Source organism: Catharus ustulatus, chromosome 3 (assembly GCF_009819885.2).
Source record: "Catharus ustulatus isolate bCatUst1 chromosome 3, bCatUst1.pri.v2, whole genome shotgun sequence".
Taxonomy (NCBI): Eukaryota; Metazoa; Chordata; class Aves; order Passeriformes; family Turdidae; genus Catharus; species Catharus ustulatus.
In genome coordinates, this window is record NC_046223.1 from 63,562,554 (window position 1) to 63,589,169 (window position 26,616).

The 26,616-nt window shown below is 41.1% G+C and overlaps 1 protein-coding gene across 1 annotated transcript in view; it reads right to left on the reverse strand.

Moving 5' to 3' along the window:
* Positions 1-5,889: 5,889 nt before the first annotated feature.
* Positions 5,890-26,616, reverse strand: part of RSPO3 (R-spondin 3) — a 59,784-nt gene continuing 39,057 nt past the window's right edge. Inside the window, exon 5 of the mRNA XM_033056582.2 lies at positions 5,890-6,941. Coding sequence (XP_032912473.1) covers positions 6,748-6,941 — 194 coding nt within the window. The 3' untranslated portion in view covers positions 5,890-6,747. The remainder of the gene's footprint in view (positions 6,942-26,616) is intronic.

Here is a 26,616-nt window from a genome sequence, read left to right on the forward strand (position 1 = left end):
TTCTTTTTCTTTCCCTCTAAGCAGCAAGTACAATATGTCTAGACTTCTGTAATGCATTTGGCACAGCAAATGTAAGGTTGTAGGAAACAGGCTGTGAAAAGAAACCACAGATGAGGGATGCTAATTACATCGTTTGATGCACTACTGGAGCTCAGATAATGCCAGCAAGGTAAAAGGATACATGAGGAGTAGAATATGTGCTCTTGCTCAAGATTATCTGGGAAGCTATCACCAAAAGGTACTCCAAAGAGGATTTGTCAGGATGGAGAGTAGCAGGTGGCTCAGCCCTCACTATTCATTAACTATAATGTAAACAACTTAATTAACATTCAAGAAGACTGTTCATTTGTTACAAATCCCATAGGAAGTGAGCTGAGCATCCATAGTGAGAATAATATAGAAATAGCACAATATATTCCAAAGGTGTAGAAATGGGCCAAAGTTGTAGCCCATGAGGTCAGGTTCTACCCTTGGGAATCATTTCAAAGATGACTACAAGAGACTAAAACGTGTGCATGATCTCCCACAGGCTTTCAAGGTGTTTTAAAGTATAATTTTGGCTCATGTAATATCCTCCCTCTTTTAGAGATGTTTGATCCAAAATGCAGTCTCCACCAGTCTTTCCATTCCTGACTGCAGTCACATGCATGAGCATGTGAGTCATCCAAACCATGCAGTCTTGTTCTCAGCAGAACTGGGTTAGTTATCCTATATGAGGCACATCTATGGAACAGAAGGCAGGGGCTGGTGGGTAGAAAAATGTTTTAGAAAGAAGTAACTAGCATCTGGAAAAGATAGCAGCTCATCACACTCTGTGAATGGTCAAAGTCACTCTTCAATGGAAGTGACACGCTAGAAGAGCAGTAATATCTCAGGTTTTATTAGTAAGCAGAGTGACAGCAGGACATAAGCCTCTGACGTGGGAGACATTATCACCAAAGACGACAGAATTGTGCTTTTCAGCCACTGTTCAAGAAATCTCCGGGTTTAAAAGCAGACTGACACCTCCTTGCTCATTATTTTGTCTCTGGTGTGCAAAACCATATGCTTTTTTATCAGCTAGTTTAGGAGTAACAGTGGAGGAAAGAGCTGGTAAAAGGATGACCATGAGTTTTTTCTCTTGGATATTACTTTTCCAACAACTAGTGGGAATGCATGGTTATCCATCAGTGTCTTGTGGACGTAGTTTACTCATTTTTAGTCCCCTCCTGCTGTCTGAAACTGTAAACACTGTTTCCAGAGAACAGAATTAATAGAGTAGCTATAGGACAGATTCTGTTGTAATTTACTTACTAGAGGTTTCTTTTATGAACAAAGCATGATTGTGAAAAATAACCTCCTTTACCATTTGGAATTGTGCTATAGCTGTGAGGTGTTTTCTGTTTCTACCATTGTTCAATTTTGACAGCAGATTAAACTAATATATCATTTCTTATGAAAAAGGAACACAGCCCTGAACAGATTATGCTGATTTCCATAAGAAATATTATCCACATTTTCCTTTTTCTTAGCAGCTTCCTTTATGAACTGCTATGTATTTAAACAGTACATGGATGATATAGTCAGGATTGAATAATTTGTAAAACCAGTTTTTTTTGTGCTATAGCCTAAAGTAGGAAGGGAACTGCCCTCCTGTTTTTCAGTCACAAAAATTAGCTCAAAATCACAAAAGCAGAATATCATGCTCTAGGAAAACACCAGAGTTTTACTAGAACAAGGTATTAGTTACTGTACTAGCTCCCCCCTGGACAATGTCTGTATGAGCATCTGTAGAACTTAAATAAGCTGTTTAGACACAGGTGTACTGGAATAGACTATGAATGAGTAGAGATTACTTCATGCATAGATTAAGTAATAGTGACAGCATGTTTTTCAGCTTCTTGCTTATCTGCAGCCTGCCAGCACTCTGTTCCTTTCTCTGCATTAATTTGTCTCATCTTTGGTTTCTTTCTATATGCACATCATAAACTAAACTAATTGAATCCCATTGGTTTCATTCTGGGATCATTTAGCCTAGTGCTTTATTCCCTTTATACAATAAATTTTTGCTGTTGCCAGTATAATTTTGTTCACATCATCCTTTTAAATGTGGCAGACCAGCCGACAACTTTTTTCTCTCCTGTCCTTGCTATATTGCCTCATGTTTTTGTGGTACCTTCAGAATTTGTTCTACTTCCACAGTAGCGATTACAGAAGAAGTTGTGCTGCCAATTTTATCCAAGACAGGCTGCTCAACCTACCCTTCTTTCCCCAGGCTGGGATTCCATGACTACAAGTGAGGTAAGGCTGTTTGGTTTCTCTTTGTTTCATATGGACATTGTTAGCACCCTGAAACACTGTATAGAACACTATCAACAAGAATTTGCACATGAAAACACGGAATTTTTTGTGTCAAACCAATCAATGGGTAGTCTTGCTTTTTAAATGCAATTATTATCGTTCCAGATCTGAAAGGGCAGGCCTAAACCCACTAGGAGTATCACAGTGAAGTTAGGAGAGGAAAATGCAAGGGGCAGATGTGTTATTTAAAATGGTGAGCAAACATGCTGACTTAACTTTTCTTTAGATTATGCTAAATTATTGCAAAATACTAGGAAAAATCCAACCTTGCATTAACGAGAGGCCACATGAGAAAATTATTTGTGGATGTGTAACTACAGAGTGTGCTTGCTTGTAAGAGTGCAAGGTCTTTAATGAGTAAACTTCGTGCTAAATAACAGTGGTGAAGTAGCAGACCTGAGCCTGAAAATGTGATTGAGCCCTTGCTGATGGACTTAGGAAAGACTGAAGCTGCAGCTGATGCTTGCAGAATGTCACGTTGAAGAGTAGCTCCCATGATCAGCTGTTATGACATCCTGTGCAGAGGTTTTTGTTTGAATTTGTGCAACTTCGTGTGAACTAAACCCAGTGCTGTCTCTGCAAAAAGCAATGCATAGCAATTAAGTCCTAGTGTCATGGTAAATTCAGACTGCGTCAGAAAGTTCAACCTTCAATAAGTTTCAGACCCTAAAAACCACAGAAACAAAAAATAATTGTAGTGACTCATGAGGGCTATAGAGGAATTCTTCCAAATTAATAACAATATTCATGTGCTGCTTTCCCGTCAGCACATCAACCACAAGTACCCAGAGGATGTTGGTAGAGACGCAAGACCTTCATTGTAGGGGATGATGGTGATGGTGGTGGTCCCATTCTGCTGATGGGTTCTTCTGCTGCCACTTTGCTACAGGGTACAGCAAAACCTGTCATTTATTTAGTGCATTGGTCAGCCTGACAACTCTGCTGTGGTGGCTCATAATAAAGCTGCTGGGTCCCATTTTAAGAAAAGCTGTTCATAATTCTCTGGGAATCACTTAAAATCGACTCTTGAGACTTTGAGATAGTTTTTAACTGGGAAGCAATTGTCAGGAAAGAAGTTTCTGACAGAGGCACAACTACTCCTACTACTTAATCAGATCTTCTCCAGTAAGGTCCTATGAGTTCTAGCTAACTCTCACTAGCGTGTAAGATCATTGACTCCTGGTTTTACACATTTATTACTGGATGGGCAAAAGGTGTTATTGCAATACACTTGGCCTACAAAGGTCCATATTCCACTTCAGTTTCTTGGGAGTCCCAGTTGAGTGGATCACCTACCAGCAGGGTGGTCTACATTCTCTGCCAGGACTTTGGAAATTTTAGTTACCCATGTGACTTGTTTATATTTCTTAGTGCTTCATCCTGGCTATAGGCAATACTATCAAATATTTTTCTGTGTGGGAGGAAGCGACATGACAGCAACTTTCTTGTTCATTTCCAGGAAAGATGTAGCATGTTTTTTCAGGTACTAATGATATAAATTATAACTGCCATGGGCCAAATTGTGTTTACATTTTTATTCCTTGCTGAAAGGTAACAGCATTCCAAGTTCTGCTTTTGGTAAGACAGACTTGTCACTGCCTCTTGCATATGCAGGGAATTTGCAATAAAAGTTTTTTTTGACTGTGTATAATAGAGCTCACATTTTTATCCTAAGTTACCTTCTTTTCCTTTCTCCATCTCTCTTCTCCCTCAGTCTGTAATTCTTGAACTACTTGATACTGCTTTTCAGTCTTCTGTTTATCTTTGCCAGATAAATGGCATTCCTTTGACTCCTCCAAGTGTTGTAGTAGAGAATAACTGACATCAGGGACATTCTGAGTCTAGTTTTGCTTTTTCCTTTTTTTTAAATTACTCTCTGAACACTCTTGTTCATTTTTACAGATTTTGTTTGTGCTTCTATCAAAAACCATTCTTCCATACCAAACCCCCTTACCATTTAGCTCCTATATTTAATCAATATAGGAGGAAAAGGAAAGGGAAAATACACAATCCTACTGGTTAGTTTTAAGAGCTGCCGACAAATCTTCCCTGAGTGCAACTATTCATGTGGTCCAGCTGCTGACCTAGTTTGCTGAATCCAAGTAGGGATGCTTCATCTGGCCAAAAACCTATCTTTGGAGGAAGTAAATGGAACAGTAAATTCTTTCTGAGGAGCTGAAAATCCCTGTTTGCCCACCAGCACTGCAAACAGATGAATGACTGCAGCTGTAGGACAGGGTTTGAAGCACTGGGTTCCCCTTTCTGTTGTGATACCAGCACCTCTCAGCCTAGAACTGCTACTTGGACCTCCTCTGGTCCTCCTTCTGAGTCTGGCAGCATGTGGATTTCTCCTTTCCTCTCTACATCAACATCACCCAGAGCCTCAGTGCTGCTCACAGGTTCTGCATCCTTCACTTCTCTAAGACCAGCTCCTCCTCAGCTGCCGCTGCCAGCAAGGAGGGAAAATGTTGGTGGAGGGATTCAACTGCTGTTGCTTGGATCAGTAGTGGGAGACTGGGACCAGACCACCCTCTGGAGGAGGGTGTAAACAAGTTATGCAATGAGGCTGGGAGCTCACAAATAGTCACCCCTGCCTCAGTCTCACACTGCTAGGTACTTGTCACAGGCATCCAGCACACCCTGCTTGGCTCTCAGCCATTCAGGCTCCATTGTGTGTGAGGAGTATTTCATACTCATCTCTGTAAAATTCAGCCTTTTGGTCTTCTCAACAGCCAAAATATAATAAATGCATAAAGTCAGGGACTGCTTACAGAAAGTTTTATTTAATTTTCATGAACGTAGGAGGTAAACTGTGGAAGCCTTAAACACCATGTGGTTAGGCTACTGCATCTATATGTATCACTGGAGGACAAAGCTCTTACAAAGCAAACTGTAGGAAACCATCCTACATTGCTGTCTGGGTGATTAGGATATTCCTTGGAAAGTCACTGAGACCTGTCACTCAGATGTTCTCAGCCTGAGAGAAAAGCTTCAGTGTTGGACAGGGTCTTTTTAAAGGTCAAACCCACTGTGAGAAACAGAAATAGTGAACACGGAGGGGAACTGATGCCTGTCACGTCTGCTAGTCCATGCTCCACAGTGAGTGGGCCTCTACCTCCATGACAGCTGTCATTGCGCAAAACATGGCAACAGAACACATATTGTGAGATGTGCTGGTTCCTCAACATGTTTCTGTAAATGGTAAGTCCTTTTCTGAGCAGCAACTCAGTGTGTAACATAACCTGTGTTTCACTGATGGGGCACTCTAGCCTCTAACATACCCAGAATGGTACCACAGGACTTGCTTTGTCCTCTGAGCAGTGGAGATTTTCACTTCTGCTGTGTCAGAGAGAAGAACCAGAATAGGGATTTACTTCTAGAATAGAAGTTTGCAATTTGTATACATTTGTAAATTTATGTTCCTGGACACTCCTTTGCTAGATGCACAGTGTGGGTGTAAGTTGTGTCCTCTTCCGTCTGTGAAGCTATGAAATTATTCCCTTCCCCAACAGAAAAAGTGACACTATCACTGTGAAAAACACATACTTATATGATCTATTTTTCTGGTTTTTATTAACTCAACGTTGTCTCCTACAAATACGATTTGTCATTCACCAGAAGATTTGAAATGTAGACTTAAGTTACACATAGGTATAAAAAGCATAAACCAGCACACGGTACCGCTGTTTAGACCAGAAAACATTGTGTTGTCCACAGATAAGAGCGTTATTCAAGCTCAGCTCAGTTTCCTTCTGCCTCAGGGATTCAGTCTTCAAAGCTGCAGATGCTTCTGCTTCTTATCCCTCAGCAGCTGAAGCCCTGCTGGCTTTCTCCTGATGTTTCTCACCCATGTCTGGAGCATGGACCGGGAAAACACAGGGCAATCCCATCCTACTCCACCAGAGGTTGTAAAACCTTGGGCTCCTACTGGCTCTTCAGAAATGTTTTCCTCCTTCTCTTAATTATGTACAATATATGAAGGGATACGATTTTCGTCTTTGATTTAGACATATCTCTTGCCTCATACTTAAACAATAACTTGAAAAATATTTTACAAAGCAAAAGAACATTGTTCATCTGAATGTCATTCATTATTATATTGCTATATTTTATACCCTATTATTAATATATACAAAATTTCTTAATTGCCTTTTACAGATGCATGGAAGCATATAATATAACAGTTTTAAAGTATCCCATCTTTAGATTTTTTTTTCCCTTGGCTCATGTCAATCTCTTTAATAAACTATGGTTGCTTGGAGAATATAGGAAGTATTTGGAATGTTGTTTAAAGTTTAATAATAACTGGTAGCATTGTCCATTTGCAGCCTGAATGGTTGGAACACCTGTCAGGGCGATCTGGTAGAGATAGCAGCATCATAAGACTTAAACAATCATGGAGGGCCATTAATGTGCAGTGTCAACAGGTGCCAGGTCCTGGTCTTTGTTTGGGGCTTTCCTTTTCTTCGGCTGCGTTTTGTTGTTGTTTTCCCTCTGTTCCCGGTTTTGTCTTCGGGCTGCTCGCCCTTTGCTTTCCTGTCTTGTCTCCTTGCTTTCATCTTTGTTGGATTTTTTTCTTTTCTCCTCCCTATTTTTTTTCCCTGAAAAAAATGATAGCACATTAGAAGATTTGCTCAGACTATCGCAATTTTTGATTCCCTCACTTTGCCATAACCTGTGAAACCAGCCCTGGATTAGCACCTCCCATCAGGAACTGGAAATGTCTGATCACCACACCCACATCCCAAGGGATTCTTGGTAATGCAACATGAATCCCGTGGCAAAGTGACTGCTCCAACAAAGGTATGTGATGGTCTTCAGACTAAAACGTGTCTCATTGTGAACATTGTCACAAAATTAGGTATTCAACTACTTTATTGCTTTAAATAAGGTAAGACGTGGGGGCATTTGTTGCTGCTACAGATCTCTCCAATGAAGCATCCTGTCCCCTTAGGAACATTAAAACTTTGTATATTGGCTGTGGAGATGATATAATGGAGTGCATTCATGCTTGCAAGTCAGGAAGAAATTCTTTTTGCTGAGTGTAGTGCACTGGAATAGGCTGCCCACAGAAGCTGGGGATACCTCATCACTGGAATTGTTCAAAGTCAGGCTGGATGAGGCTCTGAGCAACCTGATCTAGTGAAAGATGTTGATACCCATGGCACACATGATCTTCAAAGATCTCTTCCAACCAAAACATTTCTGTGATTCTGTGATTCTGTTTCTTCTATTAGCTTTATAAACCAGTGCAGGAATGACATTGGCTTAAACACAAACCTAAAACAGTTTAGATTTTTTGTCTGTGTGGAACTATTGAGCTATGCAGCTGAAATTCACCTGTAGTTAGATGAATCCTAATGATATCTTCAAAGGCAACCTCTCTGGTGACTTTCCTGATAGAATGCCATACCGACCTGTATGCCTTCTTACATGGAGAAATTTCTGGACAAGTATTGAAGAATATCTGGCTAAACTGTCTTTATGATATGCCAATAATGATACTAGTGAAAGTAATCTATCCTTCTTTGTTACAGAGAGAATACTTTTTGTTTTTAAATTTTAGCGAGATAATACAGGCTTTCCTCTACCACCCATCCAGGGGGAGCTGCACAAACCTGGCAGTAGCTCTTGCTGTTGAGGATGTTAAATTTTTGTTAGTTTTGCCTATTCCTGTCTCAAAACCAAAGATAGTGGTTTTTGATGGCTCACTGAACTCTGTGGGAGTATGTCACAATGAAGGAGTAGGTGCAGGGGAAGTGACTTTGTTCTCAGAACAGATAACCATCAAAGGACATGCAGGGTGCAGGTCAGATAAAGGAAGAGTGATTCAGAAGAGGTGAAGAGAATGCAGAAAGCAAGGAGCAAGATCAAGATCTGAGAATATGCTGTATCTTCTTCTTGTGTAGCTCTATGGAAATGTTTTACAGCTTCTCAGTTCTTTACCACCACTGCCTGAGAGCAAGGGAAGGTTTAGATACACACATTAAGTCAAGTAGGGACAAATATCTGCCTTTGTTATTTCTGAAACAGTAAAACTTTAACTGTAAAATGACACCTTAAATTTCAGGGAGCCAGTCAGAGATTACCTGAACCTGCAGAATCCTTCTCTGAATTTGTAAATGCCATCTGAGATGTGCAGAGGTGAGCAGGGGAGACCTGAAGAACTGGTGTGGGAGGATCAGAAACAGCTACCACCACTGGGAGAACTGAGAGGCCTCCATGCAGAAGTAAGGCTGCATCTTACCCAGCTGTAATGCTGTCTCTTACTAATGGATAAATGACAGTATGGGGTTTCATTCCAGTGGTTTGTAAATACTGTTGGCCCAAGATGAAATGTTATTTGAATGGAAACTGTCCAGACATTCAGTGTTTGACATTACTCACTTGGTGATTAGCCAAAATCATTCAGCTGTGACTTCCCAGCCACAGTTCTTTAAGTGTGTTGGAATAACACGCAATGGCTTCCCATTCAGTCATGGACTAGGATATATGTATTTATATCTGTGTGGATATACTAAGAATAAGATACCTTTGTCTAGCTAGAGACTTATCTAGGCACGGCTTTACTTTTTCTGTTTTAATGAGATTGTACCTTCACAAATGACAAGGAAAACTGAACACTGGAAAATATGTAAAACTGAGTCCTAATTCTCTTCTACTCAGAGGACAGCTAGTTTGGAGTCCTCTGTGCAGTTCTGTACATAATTTAATGTTACCACCTCCATTCTGCAGCAATTTGTGAAAAGATTAACCCTCTAAACCTATACTGTTATGGTAAAGCAATATAGCACAGAAGGGTCATCTTTGCTGGTTTAGTTCCTTTCACTACTATTTTTAAAAATGGGAATTTTTATATGACAGTGCAATGTTACTCCTAGTCAGTCCATGTTCCAGTTTAGACCCAAGAAAAGATTCTACCAGCAGTTCTCTGCTAGCATTGGGATATAGCTGGAGCTCCATTCTTGTGTACATCACCCTCCTGTTCATATCCCTTCTCTCTTCTTCCCAGAGATTTATTCCTGAGTATTTTTATTCTTTCTTCTACTTGCAGAAATGCATGTCATAGCAACACATTGAACTGGGTGCCAGATGTTGTGGAAATTCATTGGTAATTTGGGCATTTGGCTATCTGTGAAATGCAAAGTGCAAAAATGGCATGGGCCATTATGTTTACGAGTTCATCTCTGAATAAGAGATGACCTTTCAGTTCTTAAAGAGAGCTTATAAAAAAAGATGAAGAATGATTCTTTATATGGACAGATAGTGATAGGACAAAGGGGAGAGGTTTTAAACTAAAAGACAAGAAATTAAAATTAGATGTTAGAAGGAAATTCTTTATCGTGAGGTTGGTAAGAAATCAAAGCAAGTTGTCCAGAGAAGCTTTGTATGGTCCATCCCTGGAAGCGTTCATGGCCAGTTTGGATGGGGCTTGGAGCAACCTGGTCTTCTGGAAGGTGTTCCTGCCCACGGCAGGGGTGCTGAGTTTAAGAGTTTAAGGCCCCTTCCAATCCAAACCATTCTATATTTCTATGACCTGCTTTGCCTTTGAAGAGGATGACAAGGCAAAGCCATTATTAACACTAGAACTCAGCGAAGAAGTAAGCGATGCAAACATGACCCGGAGGAATATATTATCCTGGAATTTCAATTTCATTTATGGAGAATGTTCTCATTAGAAGGGTCTCCCGTACCGAAGCCTATAGCATTTTGTAGCATTGTGGCTGGCTGGCTGTGTGTTTGTCTGTTGGTCGCTGTCCGTCCCCGCGCCGTGCTGCAGTGCCGGTGCCGCCCGCGCGGGGGCGCCGCGGTTCCGCGCCAGGCGGGGCGCGGGGGCGGCTCCCGTAGCCGCAGGTTCCCTTCTCCGTTCCTTCTCCTCCCTTTCTTCTTCCCTTCTCCTTTTCCTTCTCCTTCCCTTCTCCTTCCCTTCTCCTTCCCTTCTCCCTTCCCTTCTCCTTCCCTTCTCCCTTCACTTCTTCCCTTCTCCCTTTCCTTCTCCGGTCGTGTCCTAAAGCTCCCTCCCGTGCCCTTCCTGCCTCTGTGCCATCTGTCTTTGCTTTATTTTGCCTGCGGTGAACATTCCCAATGGGTCACGGATTTCTGACTATGATATACTAACATTACTAACGTTAATTTCTTCTTACAGATTCAATAATTTCTTCTTATAGATTCAATAGAACCGTGCAAAATTTAAAGAAAAAATAGGATAAGTGTTTTTAGACAGGAGATGAAACATTTTCCAACAGAATGTTTTGCTTAGGAAGAGAATGTATATAATATCAGAAAAATATTCATGAGAATCTAATACATCTCTGATATTATATATTATGACTATTGTGTTATGAATGTATAATACTTGCAATATATATTGCAATAAAGTAATTAATTGGTTTTAAAATAGCTTTTATGTTGGCACTAAAGCTTTGTACAGACAACTGTACTGGAAGAATTGATCTGCAGGCACTGTGAGTTCTCTGGTACACAGGAGATACTTTGCTGCTTCTAATAATAGCAAATTCCTATATTGATGAAAATCTAGAGACTTGCTATAATTTTGAGAAGTGCAGTAGTTCAAATTAAATGCAGACATGAAATTAGTTTGGATAACAATACCATTACGTGTCTAATCAGATTCAAGGTGCTGAGTTCTTGTTAAAATATTTTATAGCCCCAGGGTCAAAGAAACTCCTGTGTCTGCGTTTATGCAACCCATGTCTGAATACATCTATTTAAACAAGCCAGGGTATTTCAGAGAAGCCTTTGCATTATCTCATCAGATGTGGTATTTCCACTAGATCTATCGCTGTATTTTATGGATTAGTGGGAGGAAGCATTGGCCATGACTTGAGAGGCCTTGGTACTCAAAAGTTCTATATTACAGACAGTTACTTAGAAAATCGTGGCTGACATGGACTAACTACCACAGGTGACAGATTTCTTATGCTTTAAGCATGTCACTTAGTCCCATCTATTATATTCAGCTATAATTATTAAAGGGGAGTTGGGTGCTGAAATCCCAAAAACACCATAGGAAGACATAAAACCATTGTGCAAACTGCTTCACTTTGATGGGGAAATATTAGAGGGTAGGCCTCATGGAAATGAGAATCTGGCATCAGACATTTATGATGATTGTATTTCTTTCATCACTGCCATGAAGACATTTACCATGGGATAGCAAAAGGAGCAAGAGGAGCCATGGAACTGCTCCTGTCATGATTGCAGGCACTGATGTAACAGGGCCCTCTCTGGAAGGGTCCTGCTGCTTTTGCTCTGACTGTCACCACGGACCACAAATCCTCCCCACTACACTGTAATAAGCTGAAGAGCTGCAGTAAAAGACCACAAACCACTGCTGTAACGTGCCACAATGTTCTTTCACACCCCTCACAGCCTTGTCTGACCTCTTGGAGCTTTCCTGGCTACTGGAGCACTGTCAACGCTGGTGCTGCAGTGCCAGTGCCCCAATCCCTCTGTACCCCATGAGTACAGGGACAAAACCTAAAGGTTAAGGGCCATCACACTGTGTTGCTCTCACCTGTCCACACCCTTGTCAGACGCATTTTTAGTCCTCTTAGACTAGAAGTCTGTCACACTTTCCTCATGATGTGGCCTGGACAACAGCAGCGTGACGCAAACAAACCATGCTGAGCAAAGAAACCAGGGAGAGGAGTATGCCCCAGGCTCTGAGCTCCCTTACTCTAACTCTGTCAACAATACAGTCATGCCATATTATGCAAATGAGCAGATCATCCTCATTTTCAAGTGACACATTTCTTTTCTGGAACATAGCCTGTAGCATGTACTCGCACTACTTGTCAATATAACAGTCCTCCAAACCCTTGACTGCCCAGTGATGCAATGGACTTTCTCCTTTCATTCCCAAACCACAAGTGGCTGATTCAGCTAGTATGTCTTTTTGAAGTTTAACCAGCATAACTGCATTACTTTTTTCACAGCAATCTTTTTTTTTTTTTTTTCCTTTACTTTTTTTCCTTTGCTATTGTGGCCCTATTTTATAATCACTAGATTTCTGGGTAACCAGAGTGTGAGGGTCAACAACTTCAGAACAATCTAGATGCTACATGGCTTAGTGCATTTCCTGCCTGCCTTACTGCTGACTGAAGATGTTCCAAATGCTGAAGAGAATATAGGTAAAAATTTTAACAGAGCTAAGGTCCAAAGACATTCAAGGAGCAAGTAACTTGGCCAAACCTCTGTTCTCCTGCTGTTGAGATGCATGACAATAATCTACCTGGTTTCCATACCAGTCCAGATGGATACAGATCTTAATGCACGTGTCGTATCCATCGTTTCATGTGGTGATCCTAGGTAATCCAAGATACCTGGACAAGCTCAAAAAGTGGGCCCATGGGAATCTCATGAGGTTTAACATGACCAAGTACAAGGTGCTGCACGTGGGTTGGGGCAACACTCAGTGTCAGTGCAGACGGGGGGGTGAACAGATGGAGAGCAGCCCTGCTGAGAAGGACTTGGGGGTGCTGATGAACGAGGCTGGACATGGCCCAGCAATGTGCTCCTGCAGCTCAGAAAGCCAAACTTGTCCTTGGCTGCATTCAAAGCAGCGTGGGCAGCACGGCAAGGGAGGGCATTCTGCCCCTCCTCCCTTGTAACAGCCCACCTGGAACACTGCATCCAGCTCTGGGGTCCCAGGCACAGGAGGGACACTGTATTTTTGCACCAAGTCTGGGAGAGGAACACCAGGGTGATACGAGGGATGGAGCCCCTCTTCAGGAAAGACTGAAAGAATTGGGATTGTTCAGCCTGGAAAACAGAAGGCTTTGGTGTGACCTAATTGTGGCCTTACATTACCTAAAGGGAGCCTACAAGAAAAATGGAAAGGGGCTTTTGACAAAGAAAGGTAGTGACAGAACAAGGAAAAATGTCTTTAAAATAAAAGACAGTAGATTTAGATTAGATCTTAGGAAGAAATTCTAGAACAGGTCACCCAGAGAAGCTGTAGCTGCTCCATTCCTGCAAATGCCCAACACCAGGTTGGATAGAGCTTCAAAAAACTTGGTCTATTGGAAAGTGTCCCTGCCTGTGGCAGGGAGTTGGAATTAGATGATCTTTAAAGCCCATTCTAATCCAAACCATGCTGTGATTCTATGATGATGCCATACCTCAAAAGCTGTCGATATTTATGGTTGAACAACTGTATTATGGGACTTGGTGACTAACTTGTACTTAAGTGTCCTATCTCTTCTTAGGAGTGGAAATGCTGGTCTAGATGTAGACTTTAGATATATTTGTATGAGAATCCTTAAGGTTCATTTGCCTCTGAAAATAGGATCTGGACTACTAGATTGCATTCATTTGAAAAATGTTCTTATTTACATTGTGTCTGCTAGCTTACCCTTCAAGAACAGTGCTGAAAGAGACACATTAGCAGGAATGAGAATGTTGTTTCCAAATACAGAAATAACACTGCATCTCAGTCGTTTGCATAAAACAGGCAGAGGGGAATGGGAGGAGACTGACCAGATTAGTTACACCAAGACAAGAGATGTTGGGTTTTGCATTGCTGTAGGAGATAAGGAGAAAGTTGTATCCTGTTAGCTGTATGGGAAGTCAGGAAATATAATTTCTTCAGTGGATGGTTGGGAAATGACACTTCTATATCCATGAGCTCATAAGCAAGGCTTATGGAAAGTCCCTGGCTTGTGATGACCTCTTGCAATTGAAACTGGTTGGATGTGCCTTTCCTGTGCCATAGAAAAGATATTGCCAGTGCCTGAAAATAGAATATCCTCCAGTCAAAGAAGCAGACAGAGAAGGAGGATTCCTATAATGAGTTCTGTTTGCTGTTTGTGGAGACATTTACTGCTGCCTCTTCAAACAAGCACTTGGGGGAATTTATTCCCTTCATGCTTGTCTGTTGGGACTAAGGGAATTTGTTAGCAGCCTTGCTTTAATCAGGACTAATGTGCTAACACCAATTTTGTAATTACATAACTGTTTTCATCTTATAAGAACCCGCAGCTTATAAAGTCTGAACACGGTTTCCAAAGACAGGAAAGTAATGGCAGTTTAGCAGACCAGAAAATCACTCCCCATTCCTTAGGACTGGAAGTGACGTAGACCATGTTGGTATTTAGGAAACTGGCATTTTCTTCCTTTGAGACTTTTAATGGTGACTTCTGATTGGGATTAGGTTTTTACAGCTCTCCTAAAAGAGGCAAAAAAGGTCCATAAGCGTCCAAAATACACTTGATAGGCCTCTTTCAATACCAGGACAATCAGGAACCAGTACAAAGACTGAGTACCAAAGATTGGTACCAAAAACCCTTACCCTGTTGTTAGAACATCAGGGTATTGGGAGAAATCTCTAATAGCTTGTTTTCCTTTTAGTCACCAATAATCTGAGCCCTCCCATTAGCTTGAATTGAGGTCATAAATATAATACTTTTTAGAGACTTATTTCAGCTGGTGCAGGCTTTTGAACAAACCAGAAATAAAAATGTGATGCTGCATTATGTCAGAGCTGCATGTTTAGTCTGCCGCTCTAGAAATAATCAAGAAAAGTTATACATGATAAGAGACAGATGCTAGTGCCGCAGCAGACATTTAAACTCTTTCTAGTACAATAGTAAAATGGAGAAAACCCCCAGAGAAACTTTAGTACTCAAATTTGTGCCCAGTGTGCTCTGAAGGGAAGGATGTGAAAAAAGATGTTTTCCTTGGCTTTACATAAACTGATTGCCTCAATGGAACCTGGTAATTCAGATGATACTTGTATCACCCCTGTGTCTGGGTGCATCCTGAGGAATGCCTTTTTCCATTATCAGCCATGGCTCAGAGCTGGGCTATACTGGTGATTGAACACAGATTTTGGAGTCATTTTGCAAGTGCTAACTCCAACACTTGGATCAGGCCAGCAGTTCCTGCCCTGGCACTGCACATCAGGACCAGGGAGCCTGAACATCTTCCACCATTTCATTTGCTGGTATAGGTACACCTATACTCTCCCCCTGGAGCTCCCTCCTTACATTTTCTTAAGTTTTCTGATATGCCAGGAAGGTGAAGGAAGATGAGGAGTCAACAGGATGCACCTCTGGCCCCTCTCGGCACGGTTCACTTGTCCTCTCCACTCTGAGCATCATTTGTTTGCATTTCTGCCTGGGGTGACACCTGTGCTGACAGGTAGACAGGAGTCCCTGTGCACCCCAGGCCAGCTGGACAGTTGGATCAGCCTGTCAGCAGCAAGTAACGTACAGGGGGACAGCAGCTCCTGATGGATCCTCTCAGCAAAACCATCAGCACAGAAGCAGGCTGTTATTACCTAAATTCACCAGAGGCCCCATTCTGACCTCTGTGTTGCACTTGCTCAAACACACAGAGGTCACCAAGGTTGGTGTTTGGTGTAACTCAAGGGAGAATTTGCTTTCAAGGATACTTTGCAAATCAAGGTGTTGAAAATGGACTGTCTCTTTCTGTTTTGTGTCTCCAGTGTGTGTGTACTATTTCAGCTGGTCAAGCATTGATCCTCCCCTTTCTAAATAGTGCAAATATTTCTAAATACATTTTCACATTGATCAGAATAACAGGTCAGGCTCCTAAATTTCATATAGAACAAAAAAGTTCCCTCTCTAAAAGGGTGCTATGAGATTTAACTTTGGTCATCTCTATATGTTTCTGAATGATTTTTCTGACCTGTTGAGAGAATACTTGGCAGTTTACCAAGTGGAGAGAAGCTTATGGAAAAGAACATTGGGATCACCAAGACTCTTGGGCTGCCTCTGAAAAAGGCTCAGGGAATTTATATGCCAAAAGGACTCAGAATTTAGCCCAAGGAAGCTTGAGAATATTGGACCAAGTTGCCAAAGGGATCTTAGGTTTACAGGCTGTTGGGTTTTTGTCAACCTGCCAGAGGCCAACCCAGTGGACAAGCTAGAAGGATACTAGGCAGAAACCTAACACTAAGGCAAGGTTGTTTCAAAACCCTGCCTACTTTTGACTGGGACTTCATTGAAATCAACAAGTTTCTGGGCAATGACTTTGGTAATCTGGTATTTTCTATTTCTTTGGAAAATCAACGCCTATAAAATATTTTTTAAAAATTTCCAAGTAGGAGTCATGGTGGACATGCATGAAAGGAACTTGAATGCAAATGTTTTAACATTGCCCAAAAGTCTTCAATTTAACATGAATCACAGATAGAAATTGTCCATGTGAATTTTATCCAGGCTGTCTTGCCTTCTTTTATTTTTTTTTCTTCCCGAAGAATGTGATAAGTTTATTCTTTTAAATTCCTCTGAGGATGAACTGTGCATTTAGAGCTTTTTGTAGTAACACAGCTTTGCACACTGAAGTGAGCAGCCAGCTTTATGAGTAGCTGGAAGTGGAATGTGAAGAATGATTTTGCCATGTGACAGTGCATCACTGGAGCCCACTTCACTTAGGATACTTCACAAACTGACTGCCATGCTCATGAGATGGATGCAGGCAAGGCCACGTGGCCCAAAGGCTGGAGGAGAAGCAGCCCCCACTGAGATGAGAACGCAACCTCTATGACAGAGCACCTCCAAGTGCTAAGGAAGGTCTGCAACCCCTGATCCACCTCCACCAGGAGGTCTGCCCTGTGTCCTGGCTCACATAGATCCTGCCAGCAGTGCACAGTGGCCTTTCAGCACAACTTGCACATTTTATTTTTCTTAAGTGCCTTAAGAGCACTACAGCAGTGCTGGTAAATGGTAACACCCCTAGGTGTTCCTGTGGTGTGTGTGCAGCCCATACAGCAGGGCTGGTTACAGGAGCTGAACTGTTGGAATGCAAAAAAGGTTCTAAGAAACCTGATGCAAAAGTTCAGTGAGTGATATTTTCAGTACAATGATGTATTATAACAAGTCAGGATCCTCTCTTGCCTCTCTGGGAAAAATTGAGACTGTGGGGATCAGCAGCCTCTCTCTCCAGCTGCCTCCTGCCTCCAGGTGAAGAAGCCCACTGTACAGCAGTCACCAAATATGTTCATACTTCTCTTTCAAATTGAGTAACTAATCATTTTCCTGCCTGCTTCAAGAACTTCTGCTTTAGCCAAAAGGAGAAACTGCTCACATTTCTACAGATTTGAGCACCACCTGCTTTTGTTAGCAACTCCTTTGGCACTCTTTTATAAGAGCTGAGACCAACCCTGTAGCCACTAAACCAAAAATAATATTTTACAAGGGTTTGGAATGGCATACTCAGAAACAGTTTACAGACAGTGTAATACAGAAGCATAGAAATCTCAGCGGCAAGGAAACGGCAAATAGCTGGTGCACACATACTGCAAGATACTAAGGAGCAGGATGCTTTGTCCAAGGGATTCAGAGCAAATAGACTTTTACTCCAACCTCAATCAGAAACTCTAAGAACTTACTTTAAATTGTTCTTGTGCTTTTGAAAATGTTACCCAAGATGTCTCTATGCCCAGGAAGTTAATTTATGTGCTGTGAAAGAGTTTCTTTCAGATAGAAACCAGAGTCTCCATCAGCCTTAAGTATTTGCAGGTATTCACAGAGACAAGACTCTTCCATCTCCATGTTACATCTTACATTGTGCCACATTTAAACTTGAGAGATTTATGCATAATAGCTTTAGTTTAATTTGAGACCACTGTGGAAAAAAAGTTCGAGCAATAGAAAATATACTGTGTCTGGGAATGCAATCCTTTGTCTCAGACAAAGACTTTTTTTCTTTATAATACCATCTTTATATGACTTCCTCAGGTTTCACAAGTGTAAAACAGAGAGATAAGAGCTCCTTAATTTTGGTGCTTTAGACTCTGTGGATAAAACCCACTACTGCTGCAAATCGGAGCTGCCGAAGTGTGCAGAGAGTCCTCCTTATTTCAATTAATCTTTTGAAGGACCAAATGTTGTACTTCAACTAGAGAGTTTAGGATCCTTTTTTACAGAATTATTGTTTCCATACTCATGCTTAAAGGTAGTACGGGCTGGATCACCCACTGGCATTCCCCACCACCACCCCACATCCATACAAGAAATAAAGTCAGTTCCTCTGGATTTAAACTAAATCCTTCTGGTTTAGCAATGCACATTTCTGCTTAGGCAATAAACATCTGTCATCTGCCATTCATTAATATTAATTATAAATGGTCACTAGCTCATGGGATCCAAGTCCACCAGCTGAGCTTTTTCCAACTTTGACCTTGTTAGGGTTTGTATAAAAAGTGTTCAGAAGGGTTCTTCGAAGCTCGAAGCCAGCAATAAGTGCAATTTGCAGAGTACAGCATTTAGATTATGCACTTAGAAAAAGGGCAGTCACAAGGGGTGATGGGGAGCGGGGGAGGGAGGGGAGGAGGGAATACAGAGCATGAAATGGAGCTCCTTTAAATGCTTAAGAGTTTTAGACCTTTCTGCAGGCTAACGGCAGGGAGAGGCATTGTCCATAATGAAACCAGCCCATCCATTAAACATTACTGTAAATGAAAGGTTGCATGAATTAAAGGTTGTTCATCTCATGTTTCAGGAATGTAGCTGTGTTTCATGTCTGAAGCCTGTTTTCCTTTTAAATGGAGTTCTTCAGATGACAAATGAGAGAGAATTTCAGAAAGCAAATGGGCAGAAGTAAATACACGCTCAAGAACAAAGCAGAGACATAACTGTAGCTGTAAATCTTTACACTGGGGCTACTGTTTGCTGTAGATATTGGGGAGGATGAAGTTAGAATTGAGAAATTTCATTACTGGGTAGTTTTACTTGTAAAACAGAACAACAATAGAAAATCCCCACAGTTAATTGTCAAATTCTGACCTTAATGTCAGCTGTATACATTCCACTCATGGAATACTAGTTAATTCTTTTGCTACCATTTTGAATTTCAAGGAACTGAAAATAGAAAATTTAGAAAATACTTTTTTCTGAACCCTGCACGACCACCACACTTTTAAATGAAGAATGTTGGGTTTTTTCTTCCAATAATTTTTGCCAAAATTGCTTCAACAAAACTTACTGAAACTATTTGTTTGCCTATGTCCTTATTTTACTTTTTTTTCCAGGCCTAATCATACAGTAATATGCCCCTCATGGACCATATCTGCATCTGCCCTTACAATATACACATTTTCATTGGCAGAGAGTTGCTACCTTATATCTCTGGTAAATTAGCAGGAAAATCCAGCCCTGTACTTTTCCTGTAACAATTATTCAAAGCCAGTGAATGCAAAGAGAAACATGAACAGATATCCCTGCAATGGACTAAAAGAATGAGAAGTTGATTTCTGTTCTTTGACTCAGGCCCAAATAAAAGTCTGAGCTTGGTAAGTGACAGCAGGAGGTCTTATAATGATGTCAGTGGACATAGATACTTGGATTTGTGGTCTATAAATGGGCAGTATGCTGCCTTTTTGTGGGAGTTTTGGAGAAGGCAACAGGCAAGAAAAAGTTTTGTGGAAATTTTGTAGTCATTTTATAAATGCTTATCAAAGAATTATCTAGTCCCTTGCTAGTCTATGAGTCTAAACTACTATACTTAGGCTGGCTCTGATGATTGTTTGCCTAACCTCCTTAAAAATCTTCCGTAGAGGTTCCCACAACCTCTCTTATCTCTTTATGATCTCTGAGAATAACATTGGATGTTATCATCTCATTGGGAATGTTCTGAAGCTTCCTTGGACCTTTATAACACAAGATCAGGCAGCAAGTGCTTAACTTCATACTTTTTTCAAAGTTATGAAGGTGGAAGAGAGCTGGGAGGTGGCAGCCGAAGCAGACCAAAGGCTACATCAGGTGTCAGAGCTGGCAGAGAGAGTGAGCAGAGAAGAGACAATGAAACTGGAGATGCAGAGACCTGGGTGGGGAAAAACAGAGCTGCCTGGGTGGGGAAGAACAGGCAAATATCCAGAGAGATGAGGAGAAGCATCAGCCAAAAAAGTGCTCCTTTGTTTTCACTTTGTTGGAAAGGAATGCTGAAAATCCCTGCATTATGGTTAGATCCACAGTACTCTGGAGTCAATGGGATTTCAGTGGGTCTTGGATCAGGCCCTTTAAAATAAGGTCAGCTGTAACACAATAATGAATGAGTGCCATGCTGCCCATGACTGCAGTGTTATAACAGCATTGCTATACATGGAAGTGTTTCATAGCTCAGGATTTAGCTGATTAAACAGTGCTGGATGTGTCGCCATTAGACTTGAAACATCCACAGCCAGATTTACTCTGCAGCTCACATACCCCAAATGTTTTGCATTCTTGGACTAAATTTGATAGATGCACTATCAAACTTCTCTCTTGCACTTCTTCCTCTTTCCAGGACACTCAGGTCAAAATAGTGAGGGTTTAGGTATCCAGGTGGTGAGAGGCAGGTGTGCCCTCTTCCTAGTAGCCAGGTCCCTTCACATTTACTTTGTAGCAATATTGTCCAAAAGTGAGAAAACAGCTTGACGTGGGGTCTGCTGAAGCATTAACAGAAAGAACTTGTCGTAGTATCCCACTGTGGCATACATCCTGGAAGAGCCTCATTTCCTCTTCCAGATGAGACAAACGTGACCCTTGCTCAGAAGGAGCTCCTTAGATCACTAGGAGTTTGGGGAAGGACTTTAGAAGCATTAACTGTGAGTTGAGATGGATGACCAGTGTGGGGAGAAAGATGGGTATGCAAGGGTGTTCTGACAGAGAAAGGAAGGAATGAGGTATAGGAGAGAAGACACACTGCTCTTTTGCATGTAGTCTCTTCCCTGCAGCACTGAGAGGGGAGAGTAGTCTCATATTCCTGTGAGACTTTCCCTGAAACAATGGGAAGTCTCTGAAGGTGAAGGTGCCATGTATGAGTTGTGCCACAGTTGTTCCCATCTGGAACTCTGCCAGGGAGGAAGATCAGAGACTAGGCAGACTCCTGCATGTCTGTATAACATAACTGGGAGTTTGTTTAAGGACTCTGTTTGACCTGCCCTCCCTCTTCCCCAGTCATATCTGCTGTGGAGGGAATAGCCCCAGCTGGTTTGGTGGCAAAACAGAAGGTGGACTTGGACTTTGTGGGCAAGGAGCAGACCTCTGCTTTCTTTTCTTTCAGAGTAGACATGGATGCAGATTTCACTTTCTGAAGCTGGAGCTTTCAATCCCAAATTTTTATTCAAGAAGGAAGAGTTTAGGCAGGTGCTGGAAATTTAGTGCTGAATGAATGTCTGATGGATACTTTGGAAGGGGGAAGAAGAAGGGTTATTGAGGGGCTTGTATTCCCTTCGACTTTTCCTACAAAGCTCAGGCATCTAAAATACAGTCAGCTAGCCAATTCTGGAGCAACAAGGAGGCACCAGAAGGGAAGATCAGAAGAGAAAAAGAGCTGATTTCTATCCCTTATTTGGTTTAGTGATCTGAGGAGGACAGCTCTCACATTGTTCACATTTTGATAAAAGAATGCAATCAACTTTTTTCTAATTCACTTCTCTTACAAGAACAATTGACCACATACTTCTGTCCCAGCTTTGACACTATTCCTGTTAATATGAGGTTGATGCTTTTTATCATCAGCATGCCCAGCACATTTTTTATAGCATGCTCCAGTGGACCTCAGAGCCTCTGAGTCACCTCCTCACTGCTCCCAGACTCCTCAGGACAAGGAAGAGGCAGAAAGTGGCAAGAGAGGAGCTAGCTAGGAAAGGAGAACATCTTCCAAGGAGCATAGAGACAGTGTTAGTCCAGCACCCTGTGGGGCTTAAACTAATTTTGATGTCTGAGGGCACAACCATTTTCACCTGACTGTTCATCGAGAGATCACAACCTTGGCATGGTGCACGTGTGCAGAGGATGTGCATTCATGTGTAGTACCATATATACAGAGGCACACAGCATGCATGTACTATCTGCTTGTGTGTCTGTCAGAACTGTGAGGTTTGATGAGAATTTAATGCGCACAGTTGCACAAACTAAATAACTTGTACTGAAATGAAACATTACTAGTAATTAGTTCAGATTTTAATGTCTCCATTTGCAGGTAGTAACAGTAAAATTTTCAAAACTGCCTATGATCAAATCTGGAAAATGATAAAAGGTTAAAAATAGCTTTATCCAGCCTTTTCAGCCCTTGATTTCTACTCAGTACATCCTCTACTATTAGCAATTTTCAATTCACAAATAATTTGACTAATTTTGGCCTTATTTTTCCCTCTGAAGCCTATTCACTCAGATCTCTTCTCTAGGTTGTGCCCATGTCTGCCTGCCAGTGGCAGTGGTGCTGACCGTGCTGTGCCTCGCTTGGGGTATCCCCAGGATGCCATTTCCCTTGGTGTTGCAACTAGTGGATTCCCGGTCTCAGCAGCCCTACTATTGGAGGCTGGAAATGTGTTAAAGTTAAAGAGTCAAAACCCTTGCAAGGAAAGGAAATGAGAAGCCCTCTTGGCAGCAACAAACGGAAAATAAACATCCAAACTCTTCACAAGACAGATTCCTCAATTATAGTAACTCAGGCTCACAAAGGCCAGAGTTAGGACCCATTGGCATATACAGTATGTAAACACAGGGATGCAGTAATTAGCTTTGTGCTCATTTTGAGGTTTCAGAAGTCTTGTGACCTGCCATGGAGTAGGGTCATTAACCAAAACCACACTAGTGACCTTCACACAGGACACCCCATCACTCACAGTTACACGAGCGAACTGTGTACTGGGATGTCTCCCCAGCTCACATTCTCCAGCCCTCTGGTTTTAAATGCCACTGAGCTATACATGAGTGAGAGAATGTGACTTGTGGAATGGGCTGTGATAGGAATATCTTACTTTCCCACATACCCATGCTTAGGACTTAAATGTCATTAAGTAAAAGTGGTCAATACCAGAAATGTCTAAATTGTTGTCCAATTTTATTATTTTTTTAATCAGAAAGATATTTGGTTAAAAATAGTAATCTGAGGATTTGCTGAAGTGGTGTGGGCCTCCATAGCCTTGGGAAGAGGTTTTTACCTTTGAAGGATGGAGTGTATGGGGACAGACTATTCATTTGAATAAGAAAATGTACAGCCATTACTATGCATTTATCAGCACGACAAAATGCTGCTCTAATCTGATTTTGCCAGACTAGATAAATTCAGTATTGGACGTAAGTATTTTTCAAGTCCAATTTTTGTTTTCCTGTGGCTGACCTGTGGTTCCCCTGAAATACATTTGTCCTGCTTGGAGTGCCTCCTGACACCACAGCCAATTGAAGATTTTTTCCTACATGATCTGATTAATATGTTTGGAAGCATTATGTGGACATATAAGAGGTGGAAGAAGCAGTACAAAAAAACAACAGAAATGAGCTGACTCTTAGTTCTCTAGACTATTTAATGAAACCTGAAGTTTTATATTCACATGTCTGCTGTAAGTATAGAAGTTATTATTTTAATTTATTTACTTAAAATTTATACACTTCCTCATTAAAACTCCTTAGCAACAAAACCTGTTCCCTTAGTTCCCTTAACTGCATCTAGAATTAAGCTCCTCACCTCAAAGGCATTTCTCTCTCTCTTATTCCTGCTGTAAACTTAAAAAAAATCATGGCATAGTATCTCTATTCTCATTAGAGCTTAAAGCTCTTGTTAGAGCTTTAACTGACAAGCTACCTCACCTCCAGGGGGTTGTAGTCTTTTGAATTTTGACTAAAATTATCCCTCTTCCTCTCATAAGAGTATCCTGCTTTCACACTGTACAAGGTGACAATTGCTACATTCCACAGTGAAAAAGAAACCTGCTATTCTATGTTCACCCTCCCATGTCTTCATGTCTAATGCTTGAAATTTTGCCTGTCAGGAACAGGTACTTTCTTTGGTCTGGATTGGGACAGAATGGGACACAGTTAAATTAATATTGCTTCTGTTCTCTGAACATCTAAACACCACCAGCATGCGAAAATTCAATATAAGAATGAGAAACAATTGAAATGTATTTATTTGCTTACAATAATGCAGATGTGTAACCAATGTAATCTGTTTATTGGCTTACACAATAGCCAGATTTCTAAGGTGTCTTCCTTGTTCATAACTAATACTAATTTTGGTGAGTGCTTTTATTCTCTTCAAACTAATCAAAACATATTCTCTGAAAGTACTTGAAATTGTCAGATCTCTGGGGTGGTTTAGTTGGGACTCAACAGAAAGTCATATGGTGAATATTCTCTTCTTGGCAGAACTAGTCATGAAAACATGCAATTCTTTCCCCACAAATACTTTTGTATGCAGAATATCGGAATTTCAGAATATTTGTCTTTCGTCCAGTAAAAGTCAATCTCATACATTTGCTGACAGCAGTCCAAAGGGACTTGTGTTAGGCCAGAGCACATTTATTAAGGCAGAGAAATAATATTGATGGATAATAAGAAGTGTTTGGGGAGCTCTGAAAGCTTTGCTTTTCCAGTACATCTATTTGCCATTTGCCATTAACGGACATGGCTATAGGAAACACGTGTTTCAATTTTTATCTGTCAGTGAAGGGTAGGAGCCAAGAACGTGTTAAGTGTGGGAAGGTAAGAGTTGCAGTACACTGCACTTAGTGAACAAAACAAAAAGTGTGAGAGAAAGAAAGGAAGAAGAAAAAACTGGAACTTAACAGTCATGCAGACTAAAAAGAGCATACCATCATGGGATTGAAAAAGGAGAATGATGAAACAAATTGCAATGAGGTTTGGATGGGACTGAACTACAAAAGGAGCCTGTATGTGTAACACGTGGGATTACCATGTCAGATCATACTGGGGTCAACTAATTTAGTGCTAAAATAAGTAAAAAGAAACTTTTAGGCTAATTGAGCCTAGAATTTATATCGTCATTTTTCCCATTTGTTCGCATCCATTCTGAAAATATTAGCATCTTCTCACAGTAAAGCACCATTGCATAGCCAGTAAGGGGAAAAAAGGTTGCAAGACATCTCATCAGCTTCAATGACACCCCAGCAGATGGAAACAAACAAAGAAAAAAAGCTCTCTTCATCTGCTTTATCTCGTTTTGCGTAGTTGTTCCAGAGACATGTCCTTGCTGCTGTGCGATAGCAGTGCCTTCACTGAGTAACATCCTGTCGCTGACCTCAACGTCTTGAGCAAAGTCATTGAGGCATCTGTGACGAGCACACCCCGTCATCATGTGGTCTTTGCCCTAAATCCCTCAGCCACAGACATCTATCCAACATGGAAATGGCTGAGAGTGACCGAGCTGACCCTCTTCATGGTCATGGAGAAAAGATTAGCAGCACTTCTGGTCAGTGCTGGGTCTGCTGCAACACTTCAAAAGCCAATGCCATCGAAGTTCATCTCTAAAGCAATGCCTGAGAGGCCACAAGGATTTGTACAACACAAAAGACCCTTTTCAATATTTCTCAACGGTAAATACAAACTTACTGACTTTCCCTTTCCTTACGAGTGTTTCTGTTGTCACCTCCTTCTGCATTCACTTACAGGGCACAGCTAGCCTGAAGAACAGAGCCTGGCTCGTTTTCTTGGACAATTATTCTATTGTTCAAAGGGGAATAGAAGTTTCTTTTTGTGTAATAAGGGACAGTAGCAGTAGGGAAAATATGTTTTCTGGAGATTAAGTTGGAAAGCTTTCTTTCCCCATTTCAGTAGGAATAGAAGGAAAACTAATAGCTTAATTCTTACCTTCCTAGTTTGTCACCATAATTCATGCCTTGAAGTTCTTTTAACCTGATGTTTCATATGTGATATTTCTCCGTATTAAGAATTATCTTTTTTTAAAAAAATAAAATAAGTTCATCTCCCTGAAGTGATGAATGTGAATGGGGAAGACTTCTGAGGATACTGAGAAGGTGAATGTCAGAACCAAAAAAACCCTATGGGTCTCAGACACAGGCATATAAATCCCAAGGGCACAGACAGAAAGGGAATACAGGTTCCTCTTTTGAAGGAATTATCTTCTGAACATAAAACAGGCTAGAATATAGACTGTGACTTGCTCAGAAGAAGTGAAAAAGCCCACCTTTATACATATTGCAGAAAAGAAGGAAAGAAAAAGATTCATGATTGTGAACAAATTCTTGTGGTGCACAGTATTTTTCAAGTATGGTTTGGCTCAAATCCCATAAAATAAGAATGGATAGCAAAATACGTGAGTAGTTTATTACACAGGAACAGCAGGCATTTCTCAAAGAGAAATGCCTTGTCCAATCTGAAATGTTTGCCAAATTGCTGTAAGCAAACACGCAATATCTTCACCTCAAAAAAAACCCAGTTTCATAGTCCAGAATTACAGCTCAGTCCTATATTTTCATTTCTCTGAAGATTAGACTTTGGTAGAGAAAAAAAATGGACTCTTTCCCCAGTTACAGTGGGCTAA